At 42.9% G+C, this 23,076-nt stretch overlaps 1 protein-coding gene across 3 annotated transcripts; it reads left to right on the top strand.

Moving 5' to 3' along the window:
- The first annotated feature begins 215 nt into the window (after window positions 1–215).
- Window positions 216–22,962, top strand: LOC137353666 (uncharacterized). Of its 3 annotated transcripts, none has more exons than XM_068020023.1 (9): window positions 217–479; window positions 6,090–6,206; window positions 7,398–7,499; window positions 9,355–9,414; window positions 12,660–12,803; window positions 13,715–13,856; window positions 14,721–15,199; window positions 19,218–19,312; window positions 21,235–22,962. In XM_068020023.1, the coding sequence occupies exons 2-8, from the start codon at window positions 6,138–6,140 to the stop codon at window positions 19,287–19,289; spliced, it is 1,068 nt and encodes a 355-aa protein (XP_067876124.1). In that variant the 5' UTR covers window positions 217–479; window positions 6,090–6,137; the 3' UTR covers window positions 19,290–19,312; window positions 21,235–22,962. The 3 variants fall into 3 exon arrangements, with proteins under 3 accessions (XP_067876127.1, XP_067876124.1, XP_067876125.1); XM_068020024.1 differs by lacking the exon at window positions 217–479 and adding an exon at window positions 2,209–2,262; XM_068020026.1 differs by lacking the exon at window positions 12,660–12,803 and having other exon boundaries at window positions 216–479.
- Window positions 22,963–23,076: the final 114 nt, after the last annotated feature.

The following is a 23,076-nucleotide window of genomic DNA, read 5'->3' as shown; positions in this document are numbered from 1 at the left end:
TATCAATTTCATCCCTGTTTCTACACGTCTACTATTCCTACACACTTTCACCGCTTCCCCCCCCCCCCACATGCTTTTTCCCCAACCTATTCCCTTCCTCTTGCTCATTTTATCCTCCTTCTCGAAGCTCCGCCCCGCTCTTTCTCCGAGTTTCTTGTCATGACAAAGATCAGCACCTCCCACCTCCTGTTCCACGGGCACTGGGGCAGTGAACCACACAAACTTTTCCAACCCACCCACCTCAGCCTTTGAGTGGAAGGACACCTCCATCAATCAGTCACACTCTTTGACCGTCCCGCCCACTGCAAAACACGTTTTTGCCCCCCTTTTTTTGTGTTAAATAAAAAGGAAGATGATGTATTAGCAGCTATAGCGGTGTCAGCTGTTATTACGTGTGATACTGCGAGTCTGGGGGACAGATCCAGTCTGCGAACAAAACTCAACACGCACGAGTCGTAACTTTTTAAACTTTGCTTCAGGTAAGAGCAACTTATGCGAAAGTTTTACTGAAACTTTTATTCTTAGCAAAAGTTTTTAAAAAATACTTTCCTTTCAAAATACCTTTTGATCAATTTCCGTATCGAATCGAAACTGTCTTGATCAATTTCTGAGTTGACTCTCCTCGGAGTGACAATTAACTTCTGGAAACCTGGAAATGTGGCTCCTCCTTGTGGGGTAGTCACCTCACTGCCAACTCCACTTTACATGACCGTTTACACAGATTTTAATCCCCATGAAAGTGGGAATAATCCTGTTGGTTAGTGTCCGGCTCTTAGTTTTTTTTTTAAATGGCCTTTTATCCCAGTCTGGCTTAGTCCCTGTATACTCTGGAGACGTTTTATGGTTTGCCTAATCCCTCACCTGTGCCTATGCCATGATGTGCCTGTCTTATTTTCTGTACACTTTCGCCTTGGTGCGCACAAACATTCTTGCCCCGTTGTGTGTGTTGACGTTGCTTCAAAAAAGCAAACATTCCATTATGATTTATGATCTCAACAACTTCCAATGAAGTCATTCTGAAGCGAGTCGCTGTTTGTCATGAAGGAAATGTGGCAGCCAATTTGGGCACTGTGTAAATCTCTGGAATTCCTTCCCTAAACCCCTCTTACCTTTTTTTTAAAAGATGCTTTTAAAAAAAAAAAAATCCAAATGTTTCATCAAGTTTGTTACCTGTTGCAATATCTCAAGTGGCTCAGTATCAAATATTGCCTGATAATGCTCCGATGAAGTGAATTGGAATGTTTTACTGTTAAAAGTGCTAAATAAATGCAAATTGTGTTGTCCCTGCCCCTCCCTAAATCCTCACTCTCTTGCTCCTTTGTCTAAATTGTGTGACATCACCCCAGGTGTTTTATCCACCCTGTCATTCAGTGTCCTCTTCGGATGTGGTGTTTCCCACGTGGAAAATACTGATTAAGTAACAGTGCCCTGGCAGTGCAGTGACTCCAATTGCAGGCTCTTGATGGGTTTTGTGTGCTGCAGCAGAGCTCTGAGACTGTGATCTGAGTTCAGCACTGTGGTTGAGTTCAGGCCAGCAGGTTTGGTTTCCAGCCGGTGTTGAGGGTTGGGGGCACCACAGCGAAAACTGTTCGGTTGTGATTTATTGGACAAATTGAATTTCTGCTCCTGTTCCCATTATCCACCTCTGGTAGCAAGTATTTTTGTGTAGGCTTCAAGTGAAGACCAGACTGGGCTCTGATGACCCCTATGGCTGTCAAGGGGTAAAATAGCATAGTGGTTATGTTACTGGACTAGTCAAGTCCCATCGTGGAAGCTGGAATTTAAAACCATTAATTAAATAAATCTGAAATTAAAAGCTGGTATCAGTAATTGTGACCATGAAACTAATGGATTGTCATTAAAAACCCGTCTGGTTCACTAATGTCCTTTTAGGGAAGGAAATCTTCTGCCCTTGTCCAGTCTGGCTTACGGGTGACTCCAGACCCACAGTAATGTGGTTGACTCTTAATTGCCCTCTGAAATGGCCTAGCAAAGCCACTCAGTTGTATTTGCCACCACCTTCCTGAGGACAATTGGGGATGGGCAATAAATGCTGGCCTTGCCAGTGATGCCCATGTCCTGTAATTTTTTTTTTAAGAAAAAGCTTGCTGTGTAGACATCCCTATGAAGACTGGCCACTTGCATGAGGTGCTGGAGTCATTGCTTCCTGTCTCCAAAGCACAGAGCAAAGACGCCTGTGGCAGGCAAAGCAAAACCACTTGTGTATTTCTGTCAAAGGGACAGGTAGAGGCAGCTCCAGTGGTGAGTGAATTATTTCTAAAACGTTGCCATTTTTTGTAACAGGAGGACGGTCGGCAGAAGGCGCATGTCTTTATTTGTTTTTAAGTGCCAGTCACTGGCTCAGTAGGTAGCACTCTTCCCTTCTGAGTCAGAAAATTGTGGCTTCAAGTCCCACTCGACAGGCTTGGGCACAACATCTAGGCTGATGCTCCCAGTGCAGCACTGAGGGAGTGCTGCACTGTCAGAGGTGTCTTTTTTTTTTAAATTTGATCTCCGGGTGAATGGAAGTTGGCCTGGCTAATATTTATCCCTCAACTGATGTCACTTTAAAAAAAGGATAATCTTTTCATTATCTCATTGTTTGTGAGATCTTGCTGTGCTCAAATTGGCTTTCATGTTTTGAGCTCCAAGTTTTTGGACAGAATAGGACTGTAATCGACATCAGCAGATGCATTTGAAATCGAAGCTTACTGAAAGGTAAGTTAAATTGTGGTATTTGCCTAGAATCATCTGTGGTCGATGATGTAGAAACTGTGTGCAATCTGTGTGGCTGTCTCTGTTTGAAATACCACAGCAGTGTGCACACGTAATATTGTGCCGAATGTGTGAAATTATTGGAGAAGTGTGAAATACCTATTTATATATTTGCTGCTGAGTCTTGTACTGTCAGCCTTGTCTCAGTGGCGAGCACTCTCTCGCCTCTCAATCAATACATTGTGGGTTCACGTCCCACTCCAGAGACTTGACCATAAAATCGAGGCTGACACTCCAGTGCTGCACTGTCAGAGGTCTTTTGGATGAGACATTAAATCGAGGCCCCGTTTTCCCCTCTCACGTGGATGTAAAAAAACTTTGAAGAAGAGCAGGAGAGTTCTCTCCGGTGTCCTGGCCGATATTTCCACCTTGAGCAACATCACGGAAAAAGATAATCTGGTTATTACCATTTTGCTGTTTGTGGGAGCTTGCTGTGCGCAAATTGGCTGCTGTATTTCTTATATTACACAGTGATTACACTTCAAAAGTACTTCATGGATTACGATTTTGGACATTGTGAAAAGTGTTACTGTATAAATGCAAGTCCTTCTTTTAAAAAGTACTTAACTGACCCAATTTGCCTTTGAAACTATTTCCTCTGAGGGAATTCAGAACAAGAGGGCATAATCTTAAAATTAGAGGCAAGCCATTTTAAGAGGGAAACTCTTTTCACACGCGGGATAGTGGATATCTAAAAGGCTATGGATGCTGGGGGAGTAATTGAAAGTTTTCAAGCCTGATGTGGATTTTGTTTAGGTAAGGGATTATATGGACCAAGGTGGGTAAATGGAACTGATCTAACTGAATCTCAGACTCGTGGGGCGGAATATTTCTCTTGCGATGGGTGGCCCCCAATTGTGAGGGGTGGGTGGGGCTCTAGCGACTCAGTTGTGGCCCACTCGGAGATTAAAAACCCCAAGGTAGGCAACAGGGGAAAAAAAAACACCAAATAATTCTTCCCTAGTAAGTGGCTGAAGAATCTTGTGTGTGGGACTTCAGTTAGGACTTGCTCTAGGAATGGACCATTTTGGACCAATGGAGATAAGTTTGTGGGGAGGTCAATTACAAGACTAAAGGATACCCTGGTCAAGGGGCATTGAGGCCCATTGAAGGAGTGCAACTGCTGCCTTTTGAAATCAACAGACTCTGCGCAGCCTGGGATCAAACCTGGGACCATCTGGTTTGTCATTTTTTTTTCAAGAACCAGTGGTGTCGCAGGGCAGTAGAGATTGGTCTTTAAGTGCTATTTGGTATTATTGGTAAACAGCCCGGTGAACGTTGTAGGGTCCACTGTGGAAAAGGGGAGGTGGTACTTCACATTCCCTGAATTTTTGTTACCGGGCAAGCAGCTGTCATGATCATCATCCATTTTATATAGAGCTTCAGAACATCCCAAACTACTTTTATAGCCCATAAATTACACTAGGCACTGCTGTAATATAGGAAAAAGATATAATCTACGATTCACTTCCTTTTCTCAATTGTGTAGAAATTATTTTTTGTTTTGTTTTCCACCCCGACAAAGAAGCATTTGTTTGTTTGTTTTTTTGTTTGGAGAGGCTTTGCATTCCACTTAGAGAGAGCTGTGGATGTTTGCTAAACCCATGTCTGATTTTTCACTTGGAAACCAATGATTTTGGTTAAACCATCATTATACACCAGCTGGAGAATTGACTTGCGCAATGTGCTTACTTTTTGCTTGGCTGGTGGGCAATTGCTGGGAACATTTAGAACCCTGATCTGACCGGACGTCACAATAAAGTCTGAAAGGGTTCTCTCCAGTATTGCTTGTAGGGAAGAGAGATGGGAGGTGGTGGTGGTGGTGGTGGAGGAGAAATATGTCCCCCAAAAGCACATTGACATTCAAAGCCCCTTTAGAAGGGAACATCAATTGTATTATCTCTTTTAATAAAGCATTGCATCGGGGATTGAGGATTTATAGAGATTCTATTGTGGCTCGCCTTATCAATTTCCTGCACCCTGAGGGGGTGGGGAAGGAAATAAAGTAGAGGGTTAATGGATGCTATGGGAGGGGAACCCATGGTCCAATGCTCTGACATGGACTCCAGATGGTGCAGTCTTGGTGACCTTTTTTTCTCCAAAGCAGTAACAAATAGCTGACATTCTTCACAAAAGTCCTAGAGACCTGATAGTCTGATAGCTCCAGCTGTCTGCTGCCTCAGAATAGCCTGGGCATTGGGCTAGAGAACCCCTCACCCCAGTTCCTTCTGTAATCACAGAATAATACAGTGCAAAAGAGGCCCTTCGGCCCATCGAGTCTGCACCGATGCATTAAAGACGCCTGACCTGTCTACCTAATCCCATTTTCCAGCACTTGGCCCATAGCCTTGAATGTTATGGTGCTTTGACATACATCTGAGAAGGAAGCAAACTTCTATTTTTTTTTGAAAAAAGTAAGGATAAGCAGTTTAATCATATTACCACTTAGCACTTTTTGACTTCCTTGATTTTTAAAAATCTGATTCCACTGATGGATTATGCCAAAGCTTGGACACTTTTTTTATTTAAAAAAAAAATCTTAATTTGCTTTTAATTTCCTTTTTATTCCCAGCTGTATAAAAAGATTATATGAAAAAGTAGATAATCTCTTTTTTGAATAAATACAGAAGCGGCACAGTGGCGCAGTGGTTAGCACCGCAGCCTCACAGCTCCAGGGACCTGGGTTCGATTCCGGGTACTGCCTGTGTGGAGTTTGCAAGTTCTCCCTGTGTCTGCGTGGGTTTTCTCTGGGTGCTCCGGTTTCCTCCCACAAGCCAAAAGACTTGCAGGTTGATAGGTAAATTGGCCATTATAAATTGTCACTAGTATAGGTAGGTGGTAGGGAAATATAGAGACAGGTGGGGATGTTTGGTAGGAATATGGGATTAGTGTAGGATTAGTATAAATGGGTGGTTGATGTTCGGCACAGACTCGGTGGGCCGAAGGGCCTGTTTCAGTGCTGTATCTCTAATCATAATCAAGCTCCCTTTCTGCTTTGCCTTTTCACTTTATCCCTTGCATGGTGCATGTTGGAGTGTTCTTTTTTTTTTTTAAAAAAAAGAAAAATTTATGCATTAAACATTCTTCGATGTCTATATCTCTCTCTGAGAGCTGAACTATGGTTTGTAATGAACCCCTAATGTGCAGCTGGGCAGGAACGAGCACAGAAACAGCAAGGTACCAAGTGCCAGGTTACTCGGTGAATTGCCCTTCCCTTGGCAAGTGTGTAGGGATCTTGTCAATTGATTGTTGGCTTGCAGACCAGGATTGAGGACCATGCTAAGTGGTAACCTAACATTCCCTTGTGTTTTAAGGAGATGAAGAGTCTTTAATTGTGGAATGTAAATCGTGGAGATGTTGAGATGAAATTTTATCATGGACGTCCGAAGAACTCATTCAAGGAACAGCGAGAGTCTGTGAAGGATCTGATTGTGAGTACATTTCTCACCCCCCGCCCCCCCCCCGTTCTATATTTTTTCCATTGTAAATATGCATCCAATTCCCTTCTGAAAACTTTCTACAGGATCTTTTCCCATAGTCCTTTCAGGCAATGCCTTCTAGATCATCACAACTCCCTTTTTTAACAAAAAAAAATTCTTCTTCCCTCTGGCATTTTTGCTCTTTTAATGTGTGGGTGATGAGAATATTAATGTTGGAAAGCATTTTCTAGGTTTCGTGCTCAGTGAGCTAGGTGTGGTAAGAGCAGATGCCTATTGCAGGTGAAATTTTGGCTCCAAGTCATGGTGCCTCCTTTGTTTAAGTATGATGCATTGACCTAGTTCTGGGAAACAGCTATTAAAAAAAAAAATTGATCACATTATGTCATGGTCAATCATACTGTCACATAACTTGAGCCAGTTTACAAATTCCCTTTTTTTTTTGTTTTGATCTGTGACCGATTCCCAATGAGCATGAGCTGTACGTCCTCCCCTCTCCGTCTTCAACTGTTAAGCCCACTGTGTGAAGCTCCATACATCCTTGAGTTGTTTTGTGCCCTTGTGCTGATCTGAACAACCTCAGCTGAGGTAAGGATGTGAACTGCTGAGTTAATCTTCCCTCCCACCCCTTCTTGGGATTGGGAGAAAGTTGGGAAGGGCTCCTAATAGTCATTGACTTCTTGCTCGGAATTTGATGGTATGTTGGGCTTGGTGTTGGTTGGGAGAGAAGGTCCCTATAGTCAATTTAACATGCTGCCCAGTCTCCTACTTGAAGAATAGCTTGAATAAGGTATCACAGTGGAAACTTGTAGAAAGATCTCCCTGAGCAAGTTACTGCCTTCAGGGCGATATTTGCCTAAATCGCATATGGGGGAGCAGTGGAGACAGTTGTGATTGGGGGAGGTGGGATACGGGAGTGGTGCCTAATCATGACTCCACATCACTGATCTTGTGTTGATTCTTGGGGAGGGGAGCAATAATGAGCATCTTGCTATTGGGAGTCACTAGGGGACGGAGGCATGGAGAGAGGGTGGGATTAAGCTTTTCTCCAGAAGGGACCGAAATGAGGAATATTTGTGGCTCAGTGCCCTTCTCGGGAGCCAGTTGCGAAGGATGACTAGAGGCATAAGGGGACAAAATGAGGGAGAATATCTTGTCAAATATTAATCATTTTTTCTTTCTCAGGTGGCTTTCTTCTTCGTTACATTTTTATCAAGCTGTCTTGCTTGTAACTTTGGCAATTTTAAACCACACACAACAACATATGATCAGAAAATCAAGAATCTGGTGAGTTGGGGAGGGATCTGGGTGGGTTACTTGCTTGCAGAAATGGTCTGTGACAGCTCTTTGCAAGAGCTATCCAATTAGACCCACTCCCCTGCTCTTTTATTTCCTCCACCCTACTGTAGTCCCGCAAATGTTTCCTTAGCAAATGTTTAATCAGTTTCCTTTTTTTCATTTTGGAAAGTCACTATTGAATTTGCTTCCACTAACTTTTTGGACAGTGCCTCTCCGATTACAGCAACTCGCTTGTGTGGAGGGTTGGAGAATCCTCCTTGTCTCTTCCTTTGGTTCTTTGCCAATTATCTTAAATCTGTGTCTTCTGGTTACTGACCCTCCTGCCAGTGGAAACAGTTCCTCCTTATTTACTGTAATCAGAACTCTTTTTTTCATCATTTGACCACCTCTATTAAATCTCCCATTAATATACTGTGCTCTAAGTAAAACAAGCCCAAACTTTCCAGTCTCCCCACAGAACTGAAGTCCCTAATTCTTATTAATGTTCTGGTAAATTTGTTCCCTCTCCAAGGCCCAGACATCCTTCGTAAAGTGTGCTGCCCAGAATTGGACACATTCTTTCGGCCTTTGTCTGGAGTTGAACAAATGCAGTTGAGGTATTGTACTCGAGGCCCAAATTATAATTCTTTTTTCGCTTCCCCCCCACCACCCCCACCCCCCTTCCCAGAAAGTGCTGTCTGTTCTAGTTGATGTGGTGACTGCCAGTTAGGGAAGCAACAGAGCAGCTTTGCAACACCACACTAGCTATTTGCTGCTTGGCCTTAAGGGGCACAGAATCAATTCCAGGTTCAGTGGGCAGCGTGAGAGTTTTGAGCCCATCCTACATCCCCCCTAATGGCTGGTTTGCACATAGGTTTGGCATGCAATTATTGCCTTGGTCATAGTGAAGGGCTTGACAGGGTAGATGCTGAGGAAAATGTTTTACCCTGGCTGGGGAATCTAGAACACTAGGCCACTAAGGGGTTGACCATTAAGGACTGAGATATGGAGAAATTTCTTCACTCAGAGGGTTGTGAATCTTTGGAATTCTCTATCCCAGAGAACTGTGGATCCTCAGTCATTAAGTATCAAGACTGAGATCAATTTTTAGAATTTTGGGTATTAAGGTAGTTAAGCAATAAATGGGGATAGTACAGGAAGGTGGCGTTGAGGTAGACAACTGGCCATGATCTTGTTGAATGGTGGAGCAGGCTTAAATGGCCTACTTCTGCTCCTAGTTCTCGTGTTGGCCTGGAAGAATGCAGGGAGAGAACTCATTGGATGGAGGAGACAGCAGAAATAGGGAAAGTCCAATCTCTATTTTAAAAACAGTGGTTCTTTCTGGATAGCAGAGTGCACACGTTGTACAAGGATGTGCAATCTTAAAATTAGTGAAATCAAGAAGTGACAAAGGGTCATGAAAAGGTCTCTTTTTCCCGCCCCCTCCCCCCACTCCCCCAGTCTTGATTGACAGATTTTAATTAGGGAGGGGTATTGAGGAGATATGGATCAAAGGTGGAAAAATGGAGTTGAGCTGAGATCTGTCATCTAATTAAATGGCAGAACAGGCCTGAGGGGCTGAATGGCCTCCTCCCTGCTCATCTGTACTTGAGAATGAAATAACATTTTACATTTTTACTTCTGATCAACTGCAAAATTGGTAGCAATAATATTGAACTGGGAGTTGAATGGTTTTCCGGATGAAGACGGGATGTGACAGGGAGAAAAAGTGGGCACCTAATGACTGATCAAATGAAGTTTTTCTTGTCAATGTTTTTAAAAAAAAATTAAAGCGTCTGTCTTTTAAATTTAAAAGACAATCTTGCAACAAAAGAGGTTCTTTAAATCTCTCTTTTTTTTTCAGAGAACCCATCTCCCTACAGACTATAACCTCACTGTATTCTTGCAGAACCCTGCCAGTCTGGTAAGTTTGAATTCAACCCTGTTCTGTTTAAAAGACAATTTTAAATTTATTATGAAAAAGCCAATAATCTCAATTGGTAAGAGTCATTTTGTGTAGTGACCAGAGTATGTGTCGCTGTCCCTGGGTAACATTCTACACACTGACTAGATTCCCTCATCCCAGTCCCTTTTTCCTGGGTGTCCAGTTCAGCGGGAAATTGTCCAGAAAACATCGAATCCCTAACGACCTTTTTTTTTAAGCAGTAGTTTTAAAACATGAATTTCTCTGTCATTCCTTTCTTTCCCTGATCTTAACTTTTCTAATTTCCTCCTGAGCTGTTAATTGCTGTCAGCCTTGGCTCAGTTGGTAGCATTTGTGCCTCCAAGTCGGAGGGTTTTGTTGGTTCAAGTCCCACACGAGGACTTGAGCATAAAAATCCAGGCTGACACTCCAGTACTGAAGGAGTGTGCTGGATGAGTTGTTAAACAGAGGTCCCATCTTTCCCCTCAGATGGAAGTGAAAAATCTCCTGGCACGACTTTGAGGAAGATAGGGAGGTTCTCCTGGGGGTCCTGGCTAATGTTTATCTCTCAATTGACATCGCTGAAACCGATTATCTGTTTGTTTGTGGGAACTTGCTGTGTGCAAATTGGCTGCCACGTTTATTACATTTCAACAGTGGAAAGTGGAATTGAAGCTTAAGATCAACCATAATCTTATGAATAGCAGAGCAGGCTTGATGGGACATATGGTCTACCCCTGCTCCTATTTCTTGTGTTCAAAGAGTAAAGGTTTGGATGTCCAGAGGTGTGAAAGGCACTATATAAATGCAAGTTTTTTTTTTTCTCTAATGCAAAAACACATATTTTGGTGGTACTGTTTCACAGAAGCTTGTGCTCTCCGACATGTACTTTCCATTTTGAAACAAGACTGTGCATCTGAAATTCATCCCTTTCCATACTCTCGCCTCTTCAGTCATTTCTTTCTCTAGTGTACAAGAAGCTTCAAACCCCATATTAATGTTATCTGATCATGTCTAGATTTGCTTTACCATGTCCTTTTTTTTTAAATTTTCAATTTTTTGAATCTTGTACTAAGAATTAACACATGCTTCATTCAGGTATACAGATCCAGAAAAAGAAAGCTTTAAATTTATATACATGCTTACAATGTCTTCCTTGTGCTCACTTGGCCTTTTGGGTGGCCTAGCACCTCCAAAGCATGCTGGGTAATACTCTTAAGTGGCTGCTTTCTTTTGTCAAGACATCCTGTTGGGATGAAAATGATCTGCTGAACAACAGCAAAAGTTGTGGGGCAGAGTATGTGCTCAATTTATTGCTATGTGTGATCTTTCACGTAACTTTGCAAATCAAATTTTTAAAAAAAAACTTTCAACTCCATTGCACTTCTGACACTTTGCACCAGATTGTCAATATGAGCTGTTTGAAGCTTTAAGGCTGGGAGAGTACAGAATTGCGCATTTTTGATGCTGCAATGAGTTATCTCAGATAAAAAATGAGATATGCACTCATTTCCTCTCTTATCTTTTGTCCCGTCACAGGCAGTGGTGGTGGGAGCTTTAATGCTGAGTTTAATTGTTTTGTGCCTGCCATTGAAGTGTTTGTTAGAGCAGTATTGGGGGAGCTTTACTCTGCATTGAACATGCGCTGTACTGATCTGGAAGATATTGAGAAAGTGTGATGGAGAGCGTGCACCTGGGTTCCTGTTTTAATTAGAGTGGGAAGAAGGAGAGTCCAGCTTTTCAAGTGACCCACTAACTGTTGACCTTAAAGTTGGGAGTGAAGTGGAGGGACAGGTGGTTGGAACTATGAACTGGGAGATATGAAGGAAGGAAAATTGGCTAACGTTGGGTGTCAGAATGTGATATTTGGCCCACAAAGATCAATAACTGAGGACTGATTGTGTTTCCCATTTCCAGTAAAATAATTTCTGGCATAGAATATCAAATCTTCATCCAAATTCTTTGTGTAGGTAGGACCTGAGCTTTTAGTGTAGGTGTTGAGTGAAGCAAAGTGATTAACTTTCAATGAACCAAACTTGATTATGTGCTAGATATTACAAAGAGGAAATTGCCAGGATTGTAAATGGATCTTTTACCCTTTACAATGGCTCATGTTGCCACTAAAAGGGGAATCTACACAAAATGTATCCCCAGTTCCACCTCGTGCTGCAAGTTTTAACACTTCTGGGAATGTATCCTTTAGCAGTTAGGATTGTGTTTATTTAATTTGGGCATTTCTCACCCCACCTACCTCACCTCTCCGTTCCAATGTTCTTGAAATGGAGAGGCTGCATTTTTGAATGATGGCTCTACTAAAAGAGCCCTGACAAACATAATGACCGCCTCCTGTGCTGTACCATTACATAATTCTATAACTTACAGCCCAGTAATGAGTCAGTTTGTATTCTTTCTTGGAATGTGAGTGTCTCTGGCAAGGCCCATTTGTTGCCCGTCCATCATTGCCCTTGACCATGGAGTGGCTTGCTCAGCTCTGTCAGAGGGCAGTTAGGTGTCAACCACATTGCTGTGGGTCTGGAGTCCACATGTAGGCCAGACCGGGTAAGGACAGCAGATTTCATTCATGAACCAGATGGGTTTTTATGACCATTGATGATTATTTCATGGTACCAGTACTGAGACCAGCTTTCAATTCCAGATTTCTTTTTTAATTAATTGAATTGGAATTCCACTAGCTGCCTTGGTGGGATTTGAACCCATGCCCTGGGCCTCCGGGTTACTTAGTCAGTGACATTACCACTACACCGCCACATCCTAACAGACCTCTGCTCCACACAAGCCTCTTTCTTCGTTCCTTCATTTAACCCTATCAGCATATCATTCTATTTCTTTCTAACTTCCCCTTAGATGCTATTCCTATGCTGTTTGCCTTAACCACTCCATGTGATAGTGAGTTTCACTTTCCTGAGTGAAGAGGTTCTTCTCTGTTTCATTTATTAGTGACTACCTTTTTTTATGTTTGTTCTCCCGCAAGTTGCAACATCGTCTATGTCCACCCAATCTAAAAGAAAGACTTGTATTTCTATAGCATCTTTCGTGACCACAGGTCATCCCAAAACTCTTTACTGCCAATGAAATACTTTTGAATTGTAGTCTCTGTTAAGTCACCTCACTGGCTTTAAGAACCCCAGCCTATTAACCTTTCGTGGAGATTGTGCTGACAATGCTGGTTGATTATTATGTCCTAACCGAGCCTGACCCGTTGACCTCTTTTGTTTCACCCACAGGACAGCTGTTGCATTGAGCTGCAGGCGATGTTGTCACTCAATCAATCAATCGGGCATCTGTACCGTCATTCCATGGGCACTCTCCAACAATTGACCACCAGTGTCCTACGGGAGCTGCGTTTTTTAAAAGACTGTCCCGTTCGTGTAAGTTTCCCATGGACTTTTACGGGTGGTATGGTGGAGGTCAAAGTTCATACTAATGACCTGTCCCTCTTATCCCACCCTGACTGCCCATTGTCACAGCAGGGTCCAGGAGGCGTTCAAATTTGGTCAACTAATGTTTCAGCTTTTCACATTGATTGCACTGGAGGTAGCTTCACATGCGGGTGAACCCTTAAGCTGGATGGACAAATACAGGGGAGTGGGTTAAACATGACCTTTCGCCTCCTAATTCTGGGTTCAGATCCATCCACTAATGCATGTAATGACCCTTTTTCATATACTGACTGTGTAAGAGCCTTGTTGCGGATGTGTTCCTGGTGAACTAAGTCCACAGTCTGAAACTACCCTAAATGGCTGGTGTAGGAAATGGGGGCAAGTGTTTTTTTTTTTTGAAGATTGTTTGAATGAAAAACTTGCATTTATATAGCACCTATCATGATCTCAGGACGTCCTAAAACACCCTTCAGTACATTTTGAAGTGTAGTCACTGTTGTAAGGTAGGAAAAGTGGTAGCCAATTTGCACAAAGCAAGCTCTCACAAATGGCAATGTGACGACTGCTCAATAACCTGTTTTTAGGAAATTTTGGTTGAGTGATTAAATGTTGGTCAGGGGAACTCTACTGCTTTTCTGCAAATCCTACTGCTGGATCATTCACAGATGCCCTGTCTGCCCTCTGGATAATGTCTCCTCTGAAAGACTGCACCTTTGACAGTGCAGCACTCCCCTCAGTACCACACTGGGAATGTCTGCCGAGATTATGCGCTCAAGTCTTTGGAGTGACAACTTCTTGTCTCCGATGATAGTGCTGCCCATTGAGCCATGGCTGGCACCACATTGGGCTGCTTTTGAGGGTTGTAAAAAATATCTATATACTTTCATTCTCCACTCTAGGAATCCTTTAACTGTGAAAAGGCACGATGGAATTCCTCACATCTTCTCCAGAACTTGATGGAACGCTTGCAATCTTTCGATACTAAGTTCAATAAAAAGAAATGTACCTTTGAACAATGCACTTTATATACCTGCGTGACAGGTAAGGGAAGCCCAGTTTCCACAGTTTCGCTCATTACTTTTGTTTGTGGGGAGGGGGGCTGAGGGTTGGTGTACTTCACGCTTAAGGGCAATATTAATGTGGAGGGGGTGTGATTTCCACTTGCCCCAGTTGGAGAGAAACAACCTGGGGGTTTTATAACAAGTGGGCAATCTTTACCACCCAAGTCATAGAATCATACAGCACAGAAAAAGGCCTTTCAGCCCATCATGTGTGCTGGCTCTTTGAAACAGCTATCCCATTATCCCCACCTAGCACTCTTTTAAATGTCCAATCTCTTGTATTCTCCCAATGTCTCTGTCGTGACATTGATGCCAGGTGTGGAACTGGTCTGAGCAGAGTTCACAAGTTCAATTCTGGTCTGCACAGTGCCTCTTTTTCAGGAGCTGTCTAGACCCCATTATGGTGGGCAGGAAATGGGCACATGATTGTATCTGGAAGTGTGCCACCCACCATATTGGATAAGCACAAAAAGTAGGCATCCTTTACACACGCCCGAAACAGACTGGTTCCTTGCATATACAAATAGGGGCTCAAACAGGGATTAAGCCCCATTTTCAATTTGGTCCTTTTTTTTATTTAGTCATTTGCAAGATGTGGGCATTGCTGGCAAGGCCAGCATTTATTGCCATCCCTGTTGCAGGCTTGGTAAAACCATATCTAGGGACCATTAGCACTGGCCCATCTTGACTACTCGTCACCAGCTCCAAATGAAGCCCAATATCTGGGGAATGTACACTGTGCCTCATCCCTCCCCACATACCCGTATATGGCTCCATTGGGAACACTATCTCCTCAGACAGAAGGGTGCAAATAATGTTTCTTTTTCAACCCCTCATTTTTTAGGGCACATTGAGACAACGTTATCGACAGTAACAGATGTCACGTCAGCTTCAACGGAAGAACCAGGAAATTTTGCCAATGGAACAGACAGCCCCACAACCAATGCCACTCTAACAACTATAGGCAATGCAACCAATCCCAGTCCAACTTTAACCCACATCAACCTGACCAGTTTAACCAATGAAACCAATCCATCTCCATCCTTGACCAATGGCAGCCTAACAGGCTTGACCAACAGAACCAACACTGGTCCAACATTAATCAATGGCAGCCTGGCAACCGCCACCAACTGGACCAATGCCAGCCCAACATCTTTAAACAATGATAGTGATGGCATTATGGCAGCAACAGTGCGGTGCAACATTGAATGCTCTCAGTTTGCCTCTGCACTGGCACCACAAACAGCAGCGATTATTATAGTGGTCAGCGTCCTGTTCAACATGCTCCTTCTTGGATTCTTACTAAAAAGGAACAGACAGCCGGTAAGTAGGTGTTTTTTTTTTGAAGAGATGTCTGAGGAAAGTCTTTCACAGTACACTGTCTATCGCTGTTGCAACTTTTTATAACAATGACAACTTGCATTTATAAAGCACCTTCAACATAGTAAAGCATCAAAACTTTCACTTCTTTTACAAAATGTTAGATGTTAAGCCAAGCAAATTTATTTAACAACAAATGATCTTAAATAATACTGCCTACCTACCTTCCTCCTTATTACCGTATTTTTGTCACACTTTTTTATTTTGTTTTAAATTCTTGTGTTCATATTGACACCCAACAGCTTGCATTTGTATAGTGCCTTTTAATGTAGAGAAAATGTCCCAAGGTGCTTCAAGAATGAAATCAGACAAAATTTGGTATTGAGCCATGTAGGAGCTATTAGAACAGGCGACCAAAAGCTTGGTCCAAGAGGTAAGTTTTTTTTTAAAGAGCATCTTGAAAGAAAAGAGATGCAAACTGGTTTAGGGAGGAAATTTCAGAGTCCCTTGTCCAGGCAGCGGAAAGTGAAACGATTACAATCAGGGATACTGGAGGCCAGGATTGGAGGAGTACAGAGATGTTGGAGGGATGTAGGGCTGGATGAAGGTTACGGATAGGGAGGGATTTGAAAACCAGGCTGAGAACTTTAAAGTCAAAGAGTTGCCAGACCAGGAAGCATTGTAATAAAAACAAGAAATGATGGAAATACTCAGCAGGTCTGGCAGAATCTGTGGAGAGAGAAGCAGAGTTAACGTTTCGGGTCAGTAATCCTTCTTCGGAACTGGCAAATATTAGAAATGTCAAAGGTTATAAGCAATTAAAGCGGGGGTGGGGCAAGAGATAACAAAGGAGAAGGTGTAGATTGGACAAGGCCACAGATTAGCTGACCATAAGATCATGGAGCAAAGGCAAACCATGTGTTAATGGTGTGTTGAAAGACAAAGCATTAGTACAGATGGGGTGTTAACGGACTGAAGATTGAACAGCAGCAAGTACAAACATGAAAAAAAACCAGTGGGTAAGCAAACTGAACAAACTAAGATGAAATGAAATAAACATACAAAAAAAATTGTAAAAAAGAAAAACTAACTAAAAAATAATATAAATAAAAATGGGGGGGGGGGGGGGGTCCCTGTCATGCTCTGAAATTATTGAACTCAATGTTCAGTCCAGCAGGCTGTAGCGAGCCTAATCGGTAGATGAGATGCTGTTCCTCGAGCTTGCGTTGATGTTCACTGGAACACTGCAGCAATCCCAGGATAGAGATGTGAACATGAGAGCAGGGGGGAGTGTTGAAATGGCAAGCAACCGGAAGCTCAGGGTCCTGCTTGCGGACTGAGCGGAGGTGTTCCGCAAAGCGGTCACCCAGTCTGCGTTTGGTCTCCCCAATGTAGAGGAGACCACACTGTGAGCAGCGAATACAGTATACTACATTGAAAGAAGTACAAGTAAATCACTGCTTCACCTGAAAGGAGTGTTTGGGGCCTGGGGTAGTGAGGAGTGAGGAGGTAAGCAGGAAGCATTGTAGATCAGAGAGTACAGGGGTGATAGATGAATGGGACATAGAGCGAGTTAGGATACGCACTGCAGAGTTTTAGATGACATCAAGTTTATGGAGGTTGCAAGATTTGGAGGATTCAATTAGTATAAGATGCATTTTTATGGTTGAATTTTTTTTGTTTTTGTTTTGGGCTGACCAAGGTGAAAGATGTCACTGAGGGCTTCTAATTCTATATAAAGAATTTTATTTGATGTTCAGACCCTGTTCTTACAGAAAGAAGGTATAGCTTCTCATGTCACCCCCTAGCTAGAAAGGATGTATTATCTTGAGATATGAACGTTCCTCCCCTATGCCAGTTGTACAAGCATTGCACGTGATTCTCCAGAGACTTGTACCTGCCTGGATTGTGCATCTATCAGTCCTACACTGTTGGAGATGCCGTCTTTCAGATGAAATGCAAAAACAAAGGCCTGTCTTCCCTATCGGGCGGATCGAAAAGATCCGACAGCACTATTGTGAAGAAGAGCAGGAGGAATCCCCCCGGTGTTCTGGTCATTATCTTGTTGCTGTTTGTGGGGGCTTGCTGTCTGCAAATTGGTTTCCGTGTTTCCTACTACAACAAGGAATTCACTCAATGTACTTCATTGCCTTTTAAAGTGTTTTTTGAGACATCCTGAGGTCATGAAAAGCACCATATAAATGCAAGTTCTCTTTTAAATCCACTTTATCATGAGGTCACCTTGCTTGGTCACAAGGATTTTGAAGGGCCACCCATGCTCAGAACAGGAGTAGGCCATTCAGTCCATTGAGCCTACCCCACCATTCAATATGATCATGGCTGATCTTCCACTTCAATGCCTTTTTCCCCCACACTATCCCCATATCCCTTTGTCATTTTGTATTTAGAAATCTGTCAATCTCTGCTTTAAACATGCTCGATGACTGAGCTTCCACTGCCCTCTGGGGTAGAGAATTCCAAAGATTCACAACCCTCTGAGTGAAGCAATTTCTCCTCATCTCTGTCCTAAGTGGTTTCTTCCTTATTTTGAAATTGTGCCCCCTGGTTCTAGACTCCCCAATCAGGGGAAAGCATCTTAGCTGCATCCACCCTGTCTATCCCTTTTTAAGTATTTTGTAGGTCTCAATGCGATCACATTCTTAGAAACTCTAGAGAATACGGGCCCAGTTTCCCCAATCTCTTCACAGGACAGTCCTGCCATCCCGGGAACAAGTCTGGTGAACCCTACAATGTTCCTTATGGTGTTCACAGTACCTAATCACGCTTTTTGACGTAAATCTCTAGTGTGTTGTGGCTCCACTAGCAAAAGGGGAAAACTAGATTTGATTCCAGACAATGCTGAGCCTCCTGATTTTCAAAGGCAGCAGTTGGGCTGCTTCAGTAGGCATCAGTGCCCCTTGACCAGGGTTCCTGCTATTGACTCCTGTCCAGTGACCCCTACTGGAGCATGTACCTGTGTGGTTGCCTTTTTTATGGTTTGAGATGTCATACCCCTGGATGGAGCATGGGCACTTGGGCGATTGCGTGAGTGGGTAGTTGGTACCTGTTGAATGAGCTCGTCCCCTCAAGAATAGAAAACCAAAACCTGAGGGTCTTGTTACTAGGGTACGAGATGAGGCTGCAGCAGTCCAACTCTTAGGGGATGTATGTTGCATTGAGAATAAGGATCCAGCTGGTGTAATTGTCTGGAGCTCTACCTTTTTTTTTATTTTTGTGGAGTCCAGTATTTTGAATCTCTTGGGATCCATGTCAATAGGATAGCAAATCTCCATTGCACCACAGTCAGTAAATCTTTCCCCAACAGCATGTAGGTAATTTGAATGCCAAGTTTAGTTTGGACGGTTTCAGCCCAGTTTGTGGTGGGGGCAGAGTCACTCGACACTGAATTGTAGAGATCCTCAAGTTACATTGTAGACTGCCAAGTATGAGGGAAGGAAACGTTTGTGTGGTGTAATAAGGAGGCCCCTTAAGGGATTGAACTTGTCAGGGCAGAGTAGAGGATAATTCACCATTTCTTCCATCTCTGCCCCATCTTTTTTTTTAATGAGTTAAAATAATAAATATTTTATCAAGGATTTGATAGAGCAGAGAGAGAAACTGTTTCCTCTGGTGGAGGTGGAGGCAAGCTCAGGACAAGGGAATATAACTTTTGAAATTAGAGCTAGGCTATTCAGGGGTGATGTCAGGCAGCACTTCACACAAAGAGTAGTGGGAATCTGGAAGTCTCTCTCTTTTTTTTTTGCCCGCCCCCCAAAAAATAAAAAAAACTGCGTGACAATTGAAAATGTCATAAACTGAGTTTTTTTCTTTTTGGTTCACTAAAGGTTACGGAACCAGTCTGGGTAGATGGAATGAAGATACAGATCATTCATTGTCTTATTGAATGGCAGAACAGGCTTGGGAGGTTGAATGACCACCTGCTGTTTTCTATTCACTGGGATTGTCACTGTTTTGTTCGGTTATATTAAAGCATTCTCTCTCTCTTTGTTTTGTCATGTAGGTCTCTTCACATGTGACTGAAATGGAGCCATTGTCATTGGCTGGAGTGGAGGTTATGGAGAAAGGATCATAGAGAAAGCTTTGGAAAGGAATGAGGTGAATTTTCACTTTCTTTAAAAGCATGTAGCAACCAATGGCAGGTTATATGTCTTTTTTTCTTTTATCTTCATTCTCTGGGATGTGAGCATTACTGACAAGGCCAGCATTAATTGCCCATCTCTAACAGTTCTTGAAGGAGCTGGTGAGTCACCTTGATCAAAGCTGAGTGGCCTGCTAGGCCATTTCAGAGGGCGGTTAAGAAGTCATACACATTTGCTGTGGGCCTCTCGTCACTTAAAGGGCATGAGTGAACCAGGTGGGTTTTTGGTAATGCAGTAGTTTTATGATCACCATTATTGGTGCTTTTTTTTTTAATGTTGAGTTTAAATTCCACACCTGTTGGGATTTGCACTCATGTCTCCAGATCATTAGTCTGGGCGTCTGGATTACTAGTCCAGTAACATAACTCCTGTGGTACCATATCCTGTGTGAGGTGGGTATAGTCAAATTCAAAGGATTCAACAGTACTCATTCTTTTAGTTACTTGACAAACTTTACGTACAGTGATCCTCCGTAACTTGGCCTCCATCTCCCTTGACGACCAGTGAACCACAGCAGTCGGACTGAGTCATTGCATTTCTGATTCGCAGTGGTGCATCCTTTCTCTCAAGCAGGCTCCAAATTTGTTAACTGATTTGCATGTTGTAATTTAAAAAAAAAAAGAATGAGCTATGCTAACATACCCATGTGGAAGATGCCAGTTTTCTGCTTCTTGCAAAAGGTCCACAGGTATGCTGTGTCTGACTTCCTGATTTTGTGTGTGGTGTTCTCCCTCTCCCTCTCAATCATTTAAGTTCCTCCAATGTGGTGTAAATTAACGTGGTGTTTCCCAGTTCAGCCTGATCCTTGCTATACCAATTACCTCAGTACTTTAATTTTTGTCCGCAGGGAAGCAAATCACTGGACCGGGATCAGAAGTGTAACTTCTTGATGTATTTAGTTCCAACCCACCCCTGCATAAAATAAAGCTATGCCTTTTTGGTTTCTGTGGCCAATTTACTACAAGAGGTGCCATCACTCAGAATTCAAGTGTTGGTGTTCCAGCGGGAGTTTACAGGCTCTGCAGAGTTTTTAACTGAGCCAAGTAGCTTTGTGTAATTGGAGGGAAGGGTGGGGTGTGATATTCTGGAGGGTGGAAGTGAATAACAAGTTGGGGAATTGCTCAGAAGAAATTGCAGCACAAACAGGCCATTCGGCCCACCTGGTTGATGTCGGTGTTTATGCTCCACTTCAGCCTCCTGCTATTCCTTTCTCGCCCTCATGTACTTCGCATCCCTTTTTTAAAATGCATCCATGCTATTAGCCTCAATAGTGGTAGCGCAGTCCAGATTCTCGTTAGGTGACTGAATAATGCATCTGACTACCGATAAAAGCAAAATACTGCAGCTGCTGGAAATCTGAAGTAGCAACAGAAAATGCTGGAAAGACTTAGCAGGTCAGGCAACATCTGTGGAGAGGGCAACGGAGTTAACGTTTCAGATCTGTGACCTTGCATCTTTCAACTTTTTCCAGCTCTGATGAAACATATTTCAGGAAAGGGGAGGGAAGGTCTTTGGTAGGTTGGAAGGCAGGAGCGATTTAATGGTTATGGTGCAAGACAAAAGGAGTTGGTAATGGGACAAGTAAAGAAACCAAAGATGGGTCCAACGGAGGTGTAAATGGTAACAACAGAACCATTACCAGCACTTATCTTGGCGGGCCAGGGGGTGGAAAATAGTAGTGATTATAATCTGAAATTGTTGAATTTGATGTAAACTGGTGGTCAGAGAAGTGAGTTTGAGTAGATACTGACCATAGATTCTGTGTTATTCAACTTTGTATTTCAGCAGGTACAATGCTATAGTAGAAGCACTTTGTATTCCATTGGATATTTGGATTTGTCATTGTAACTGACTGAAAGTTTTTATTGTTTGTTTCAGAGAATGTGAGAAGCAAGATGACTTCCCAAGATCATCTATTTTGAATGAGCCCTGCTTCATGCCATGTTCAATGTCTCCGCATGCATCGCTGGTCTATATACTATACCTTGTACTGCTGTTTTGCCTCAACTTTTTTTGTATCACAATTTTCCAACCCCCTCTACCTTTCTCCCCCACCCCACCTCAAATTGAAAAATGGATCCCTCATTGGCAAGCCAAGTTGGGGGTAAGCTTTTCATTGTGGAGAGAAAGTATGGTTGAGTTGATTTGGACGAATGGGGAAGCAGGGAGGGGAGGAGGGATGTTGCCTTTTTGTATGAATCTTAACAACAAGCAAAAGGTTCCTGGCTCCCTTGATAACTACAGCTGGTCAACCTTTGCCAAGAGAACTGGCAATCCCAGCATTTCTTCCTCTTCTCTGCGGTAAGACTACTTAACTCTTCAGAGACAATTTGCTCCTCCATTGTAGAAAGCGGGCAATGACATATTGCGAGCATGTGGGAGTGCAACCCTCCATCTTCCCCCCACCCCTCCCCCCCCCGAACCACTGACCAGGGAAGTGAAGGAAGTCTGAATTGAGAGACCAGCGATAATGCCTTGCCCAGCAATGAATCTTACAGTACAAAAACTGGCCATTCAATCCAACAGAACGCACTGTAGTAACGAGTGGAAGGTGGGAAATCAGCTTTGTATGAAACGCTTCCATCAGTTGCTTGTTGGCTTTCTTGCATGATCATTACCTGGAGGATTGCTGTCTTGTTGGAGGCTGGCTCAATTTTGATCCACAATGCACTGAAGCTATTTCAACCATTGACTTTTTTTTTTTGCTGAACTGTTTTATTTTATGCCTCATGTATCTTGCTGTTCCTTAATTGTGGCTTCTGCCATTGACTTCCAAACTGCCTTGGCAGCAACTTGGGGTACAATCTGAGAGTGTTGACATATTTATTGTGAGAAGGAGACCGAGAGAGAGCTGTGTTGGGGCAACCAGGCAGGAGGCAGTATCTAAATGGATTGGGAATGCCTTGAAGGAAGGAGACAAGTGGCTGTATGGGAAGTATTGCGGGGAGATGGGTCTTGAACATGGTGGATGGATGCACCAGAGAGGAAATGGCTGAGTTAGGAATGTGGAAGGAGTACAAGGTTGGGCGTTGGGGAGGGAGTGACGGAGGGGAAAATTGTGGAAGGAATGTTCTGGAGTAACTTGTGACAAAAGAATAAAAATTTGATAGCGCTCTAATGGAGCAATGAAGATGCAGTGCAGATACTATTTAAAAAAAAAAAAAATTGTATTTATGCTCTCTATCACAAGGAATACGCTACCCTGTTATGAGAGCTGTCACTAGATACTTAAACCATTCACAGGCTTTTGCCAACATCTGCGTTCCGAGCCCGTTTTCGCATTGTAACGGTCAACCCACTCCAACGGCCTCCTTTTTCTATTTGCAAGGATACCAAGAGCTAAATCGAACTGGTGACTACCAAATCAGAAAGTCTTTGCTAACTGACTAGTACCTCTGCCCATGTTGGATACAGAGCAATGTGCTGTTGTGTGTTGAAGTCCAGTTCAGTTCAATGGAGAGCCCTATGCTTTCTCTTCCTGTGTGGTATCATGGATTGGGTAACATGAGCTCATTGGGAACATACTTTTTTAATATATGTATTATAACTGTGTGTATCATGTCCAGAGAATGTGAGCTTATAAAACATATTTATTATTCATTCTTTAAAAGCAAATTTTAATATTTTTTTAAAATTGTAAATAAATGCTTTCATTTTGATTCTACTGTGGCTCTGCATTTGTGAATACTGTAAGGGGAGAGCTGGGTTTTATAGATTGCT

The sequence above is a fragment of the Heterodontus francisci genome, chromosome 41, assembly GCF_036365525.1.
Source record: "Heterodontus francisci isolate sHetFra1 chromosome 41, sHetFra1.hap1, whole genome shotgun sequence".
NCBI classification, from domain to species: Eukaryota; Metazoa; Chordata; class Chondrichthyes; order Heterodontiformes; family Heterodontidae; genus Heterodontus; species Heterodontus francisci.
This window is presented reverse-complemented; position numbering and strand designations above follow the sequence as displayed.

Excerpts from the sequence above, each read along its gene's own strand:
- LOC137353666 (XM_068020023.1), top strand. The coding sequence starts at position 6,138 with ATGAAATTTTATCATGGACGTCCGAAGAACTCATTCAAGGAACAGCGA. Across the intron at positions 7,500-9,354 it reads ATCAGAAAATCAAGAATCTG|AGAACCCATCTCCCTACAGA; the intron begins GTGAGTTGGGGA and ends TTTTTTTTTCAG. Across the intron at positions 9,415-12,659 it reads TGCAGAACCCTGCCAGTCTG|GACAGCTGTTGCATTGAGCT; the intron begins GTAAGTTTGAAT and ends TTTCACCCACAG.